The following is a 6,892-nucleotide window of genomic DNA, read 5'->3' on the forward strand; positions in this document are numbered from 1 at the left end:
CCTGCACCTGCAGAGCAACCCAACGTGTTATTAGATGAACGTTGTTTTGCGATAAACATCGCATTTGATTATCTGCCGCCGCAGTGATTCAAAGGGGGGCTTTGCGAGTTTACGACTTCGAGTGGGACGTCCGAGCGGAAAAGTGAGCGCGGCCTTGTTGTTTGTTGAGAGCCAGAGTGACAACATTTGCTTAAAACTCATCTCAGATGTTCTTATTGTTTTCTGTTATTAAGAGCGGCTGGAACTCTTTAATACTTTAATAAGCTCCCGTTTGTGGTTTTTTTTTTTTGCCTGTGTAAAAATAAATTGAGCGTCTCGCATTGAGATGTTTGGTAATCAATCCCACCACGTGAAGCACAAACGCGTGGGTTGACGGAGGTGATGCCCGATTTGATGCCCGATGCCCGGGGGGGGGGGGGGGGGGGGGGGGAGAGGTCATGTCTCTTTGTGTCCGGCACGTCAGGGCAGTGCCCCCCCGCCCCCCCTTCCTGTCTTCTCATGGTGTAAGTAGCAGCTCACTACCTAGTGAGAGGGGGATTTCAACCTAAGGCGATTTGGGAAAAGTTGTGTATGGCTAATCTGCACCGATTCAAAGGCTATTTAAACAGGGACCGTATTTCCCTCCTCCTCCTCCTCCTCCTCCTCTTCTTCTTCTTCCTCCTCTCCTTTTTTTCCATCTCACACTCGCTTGCTCTGAGACTTAAAACCAATTTGTTGACGTAGATGCTCGCCTGCGCTTTTTGATAATCCCTTTGATGTCGGACTGTCCGCGGTGATGAGTCTGTTTAAGGGGTTTAGTGTAGTGGGTTTGGCCCAGGAGAGAGATTTTTTTTTTTTTTTTTTTTTTCATTTCCCCCTGGAAAATACAAAGCTCCGTCCTGGCCCAGCTGCCCCCGGGCTGCGTGTGCTGACAGTCTTGGCGCTGACTCGGATGCTGGCACCGGCGTGGGCCTCGGGCCTCACGGCAGCAAAGGGCTCCGGCGCCTTTCGTGCCAGGGAGTCACGCTCCGCCTCGCGTGCCCGCCGGGGGCATCGCTCCGAAGGATCTCCCCGGAGCGCTCAGACCCGACGGGTCGTGCACAATGCCCCCCCCTGTGCTACCGCCTGGAAAGATCGAGCACACGGGATGCACAATAGAACTCTTCACTTTAACCCGGGGTTTCCTAAAGTTGAGGAGGTGGTTCAGGACGACGGACACGGACATTCATAAAATGACTGGGAGCCATTGTTTTTTTCGCTAAAAGGTCGTGTTTCATCCCTTCGCTCATTACCATAAGTATGCAGGTTTCCTCGGGAACCACAGGAAAACCTGCTCAATGCGATGAATGCTGACACAACAGTGTTGATTTGGGCCACCTAAACATTTAATATGCTAACATATAAGTTTCAGTATGTCGATGCAATTGGATTTGATGTATAAAAAAAAAAAAAAACCTGCAGGAACTACTCTTGTTTACCTTTAAATGACCCGATTTTATTTGCTTCGTTTTTTTTCGAGTCAATCTGGAGATACCCTGTATTCGCATTTCATTTATGACTTTTTTTGGCCATATGAGTTAGAAGTAACAGGCTGCAGGCTCATCGGAAATTCAGCCAAAGCTAAACCCCCGGCTTTCAACCGTGCACCATGCAATCTCCTGGACGGCCTTCACAACATAAAAGGGAGGGGGGGGGGGGGGCGTCCAGTGTGGAAGGTTTTAGTCCCAACTCACGCATTTGATGTTAAATCTGGTTTTTCTTTCTTTTTCTTTTTCTTGAAACAGAGAACTCCAAGAGGCCGATTGCTCCTCAGAGCAGGTGGAGCTTGGGAGAGGAGCTGGACTCTCTCAGATCCGTCGTGGCCGACCGACACGCCCGCGACAGCGACGGCGGCGCCGCTGGCGCCGCGCGGCGGCCCCAGGCCCCGCGCAGACGCAAGCGCTTCCTCTCCTACCCCCGCTACGTCGAACTGATGGTGACAGCGGATGCCAAAATGGCGCGTCACCACGGGCGCAACCTGGAGCACTACATCCTAACAATCATGTCAGTAGTAAGTAAAGCAATGTTTCTAAAAAAATATTTTATTTTTTTTAATTATACGTTGTGATTGTGGTTGGATGTGTATTAATGCACAGCGGATTTTGGATTGGAGTAGCTGCCCGAAACATCTCCAGGGCATAACATGACTTCTTCTCTTTTCATAGTTTGGTGGAAAAAAGCGTGTCGGTGTTGTTCTTGCCTTTAATGGTACTGTTTGACATGTTGGCTGTAAACCCCGATGTGACCCTCGCACGCTTCTGCTTCCACTAAAGTGGCCCAGTTAATTGGTAAAACCCCCCGACTCAGCACCTCGACCTCTTTATGAGCCCATATGTGACTCGGAGAGCTGCCTGGTAGTCAAGGGCCTGAGTGTCTCTGCATATATTAAAGTTGAAGTGCGAAGGCAAGGATAGGTTATCAATTGCACTGAGCTGTGTGTTCCCCCCCCCCCCCCCCCCTCCTTTGTGTCTCGCTCTGGTACAACAGAACGATCAGAACACTCATTAACATACTACACAGTAATGATTGTCAGTTGAGGTTGTGAGGGTACATTCCGTGTTGAATGTGCCGGCCCAGTTTGAAAAGTGCAAGTCAAAATGCCAATGTTAGTTCTGCTGATGGCTGCGGACCGGTGGTGTGGACGGTACACACAAACACACTTTTGGTTTTTCTTCTTTCAAAGTCTCTCAGTGAAATTTCTCCAACCACAGTGTGATCCACTGGCTTCTTAAGTATAATGTGGCCCCTGTCCTTGATGGTACGGTAATGCTGACACGAGAGCATGCTTTTAGATAATTGGCTGTGTGCGATACTGCAGGTGATGGTCCGGCAGAGGCTGCACACCCATAAAATGACACAGCGCCGCTTCCCGCGTCACAGCGGGGGGGGCGTCTGAGCATGCAAAGGCAGGCTCCCTTTGCCCACTCTGCACAGGCCTGCACCAGGTCTGGCCTCCCCCCCCCCCCCCCCCCCCCCCTCCTCGAGGCGGGCTAAATGTTCATGGTGGCTAATGAGCTCCTGTCAGGAGGCCTCAGGAGGCTGCTGGCCCGACCGTGGCGGGGGTGAACAGCCACAGAGGAAATGTTTTGCCGTCCTCACAGAGGGGCTCTGAGCTCCGGCTAAGGTTTCACATTTGTTGCCGGGTCCAGATTTGGGTTTATTTTTTCCCCGCCACGGTCTGTTTGGGAATTCTAATTGATTTTAATACCTTGTTGATTAAACTTACCCTTTTTTGGTGTCTTTTGACCTGAATGAACCATTATTTTGAAAAACAGGAGAGAAAAAAAGCGATTCCTGTATTTTCTCATTCCACGTATTTAAATGAAAAGAAGTCGTATAGCTTTCAGGTCAGTGGAGGTTTGCATTTTTCTGTCTGTGTGTTTTGTCTTTGTTACAGGTAGCAGCGGTGTACAAGGACCCGAGCGTGGGAAACCTCATCAACGTCGTGATCGTCAAGCTGGTCATCGTCCACAATGAACAGGTGAGCGCCGGGGGTCCCGAATCGCCCACCTGTAGCAAAATCTCTTCAATGGCGGCTGACGTCAGTTAGCAGGTGTCCCCCCCCCCCCCCCCCTCCGGGCCTGGCCTTTTCTCTGCTTGTTTGAAAGGACACTGCCTGCCTTGTCAGTTGTCAAGTCTCTTGAGAGAGAGAGAGGTCTCCGAGGAGCACAAACGATACCATAGTGAGGCGGCCAGCCACCTGCGGGATGAGAGGTTGCTGGACGGGCTGCAGTTGATTCTTGAATAGTTCAATTAAAGGGTACTGGATTTTTTGGGATAACCGCTCCTGATCATTTCCCATGTCACCGAGAAAGAAACATAAAGTTATCACGATGAGTGGCCGCATCCGACACAAATATGATCTAGAGACGCGTCGAGTTACCTGAGATTTGATGCGTTGTTGACAGTTCTTTTTTTTTTTCTTTTTTTCACCAAATCCAGGAAGGGCCCACTGTGAGCTTCAACGCCGCCACGACGCTCCACAACTTCTGTGTCTGGCAGCAGAGCCAAAACTTCCCGGACGACAGCCACCCCTCTCACCACGACACGGCACTCCTCATCACCAGGTGCGCGGTCATCACTCCGGTCACCACTTTGAAAGCCATTTTGAATAAAAAAAAGAAAAAAAGGAAACTGAAAGGAAAAGTGTTGTGTTTGAATGTGTTCCAGGGAGGACATCTGCCGCGCGAAAGACAAATGCGACACGTTAGGTAAAGCTTTTGCGTTTCTCTTCTCACAAAAATACATCTCTCCACCTTGAGTCCATTTCAATCAGCTTTTAACACCGGCAAGAACAGCTCATCTGCGGGTTCATGACAGTCAGGAGGGGAGGAGGGAGGAGGGAGGGAGGGAGGGAGGGAGGGAGGGAGGGAGGAAGGAGGGAGGAGGTTGCCAATCTATCTCACGGAGCAGAAGTTCTGACGGTTTCTGATGAGGATCTGTTTTTGTTCTGTTCCACGTGGCGCCGCAGGCCTTGCAGAGCTGGGGACCATGTGCGACCCGTACCGGAGCTGCTCCATCAGTGAGGAAAACGGAATAAGTGCCTCCTTTACCATCGCTCATGAGCTGGGCCATGTGTAAGTCACAGCACAGCACCCAACACACACAAAGACACACACAAACACACACAAACACTGACCCCACATCCCCCACACACCCCTCCCGCAGCCAGCTTTGACGAACAAAAGACCTCTTATGAAGAGACGTAGGGCGCAGCAGTCCCAGGTGCAATATATAATGAAGTGAAAACTGGACTTTTAATAACACGGCAGCCTTCTAATGCCTCTCTGTGCAGCTCAACACGTTAACCCTCAACGCGTCACCGCTGCGGCGAGTGCGTCGCTGAAGGTGGCACATAGAACTTTGTAGAACTTTTATCAGACGGGGCAAGGTTGGATATTCTGTTTAGTATTCAGCAGCACACTTGTTTCCTCTTATCAGCCGCAGAGACTGATAAAACCCCCCCGGAAGATGTCACGGTGCCGTCATAGGTCTCCTGTGTGATCGTGAGAACGCTGTGCTATCGCAATACAGAGAGCGTCTCCCCCCCATAACCCCCCCCCCCCGAGCTAATACATCCACACAAAGTTCATTAGGACTCCTAAGTGTAATAAAAATAAATTGAAATCCTGTTTGACGTGCTGTGCTCCCGTCGTATGGGCCAACGCTTCTTTTGGGAATCCTGGTTGCATGACAGCATTGCCTGAAGGATGAGATGTACAGAAGAACAAAAGCAGCTTGTTTGGTTGAGAGCTCCTGTACCTTGAGGTTGCAAGACAGGGAGCCACAAAACATCCCGATTTACTACACAACTACTCAAAAAGGAACCCATTTCACGTCGGTAACCAAATGTTGGCCCTTCAGATAATTCTCAACAAAGTCAACCTAATGCCTGAAGAGATTCCCAAGTCACAAATACCTTTCACGAGAAGGTCTACATGGTATCTGGTAGCTATTTGCTTTCGTTTTAAACTCTGCAGCACCTGTGCCACATCATAAATGACAGAGAATAACAGTTTGTAGTTAACGGTGCAAACGCTGATCCGAAGTTGTCAGCATTAGCTGGGTTTGTACGTGCAGAGCTCATTACTGTGCCACAGGCTTAATTATTCCCTGGTTGTTTGCCTTCAGGCCCTCGGCCCCTGCAGGGCGGGCCTCATGCCAGCGTAGCTGGGTCTAGTTTGTGCGGCGGTATTGATTGACCCCTCGGCCACAGTCCAGAGCCACGGACGGGCCCACATCCTGTTGTAAACATCTCAGACATCATACAGCTGCATGGGGTTCCTGTGTGTGTGTGTGTGTGTGTGTGTGTGTACATACACGCGTGCATGCACCAGATGTACTCATGGGCGAAAACAGGATGTCTGCAATGGGTTCATTGGTTCATTGATCTGCCTGATGCTTCAATTCAATGTGTGTGTCCTACCCCCCCTGACCCCCAAACCTGAACCCTTAGGCGCGCAAACAAAGCAGACCTATTTCAGATGTATGACAAAAAAAACAACTTTACACACACTACTGCGCTGCATGTTAACCTAGAAAATACCTTCCCACCAAAAAAAAACGAAAAATACAAAAAATGCCTCATCGAGGAAGAGGGGTGGCCTCGAAGAGGTAAGCTCTTTGAGAATGTGAGATGCTGACCTTTGACCTCTCAGTGAGCTGAAGGAGTTCTCACTCGCATCCTCGCCAAGATGGTGGGGCAGATAGAAGCTAATGGATAAAGCTGGTGTGTGTGTGTGTGTGTGTGTGTGTGTGTGGACTGAATGTAAATCCTGTGACATCCCCCCCCCCCCCCCCCCCGCCCCCATCCCCCTCCCTCCCCTCTTTCTGCCCCACACCAGGTTCAACATGCCTCACGATGACAACCCAAAGTGCCGGGAGGCGGGCATGAAGCACCAGTATCATGTCATGGCCCCCACCCTGAACTACGACACCAACCCCTGGTCGTGGTCCAAGTGCAGCCGCAAGTACATCACCGAGTTCCTAGAGTAGGTACCCCGCTCTCCTCGGGCGTGAACCCGGATTCATCATGGAAAAAAAATATGGGGGCTTCCTCTAGCCCCCACCTCACATGATCACCAGCACATTTCTCACCCGCCATTAACTTTCGCTTGTTGTGACGTGGGCGGCCAAACAAACCGCCGCAACGTCTCTCTCGGTGCTCTGCAGACAGGTCAGTGAGATGTAAACTGTGTGGACTTGTTATTGCCTGGTGTTGAGAGATTATTTCCTGTTTTGGATCCCCCCCCCCCCTCGGGAAGACGCTTAGATATAGTCACCAGGCAGGGCCGCGGCTCATTCGGCGATTTCTTAACCTGCGCTGTGGTCCACTGGCCGCGGTGGAAAGGCTTCCCTTTTAGGACGGGGGGAA

The 6,892-nt window shown here is 50.7% G+C and overlaps 1 protein-coding gene across 1 annotated transcript; it reads left to right on the forward strand.

Annotated features, from left to right (window-relative positions):
- Positions 1-1,763: 1,763 nt before the first annotated feature.
- LOC134113767 (A disintegrin and metalloproteinase with thrombospondin motifs 20) lies at positions 1,764-6,670 on the forward strand (the record flags this gene model as incomplete). The annotated part of the gene is made up of 6 exons (XM_062560443.1): positions 1,764-2,029; positions 3,416-3,499; positions 3,961-4,085; positions 4,189-4,229; positions 4,490-4,595; positions 6,363-6,670. Coding segments are annotated over 6 exons (773 nt in total), but the record flags the coding sequence as incomplete, so codon positions are not given.
- Between the last annotated feature and the right edge of the window lie 222 nt (positions 6,671-6,892).

This window comes from Pungitius pungitius, unplaced genomic scaffold, assembly GCF_949316345.1.
Source record: "Pungitius pungitius unplaced genomic scaffold, fPunPun2.1 scaffold_173, whole genome shotgun sequence".
NCBI lineage: Eukaryota > Metazoa > Chordata > Actinopteri > Perciformes > Gasterosteidae > Pungitius > Pungitius pungitius.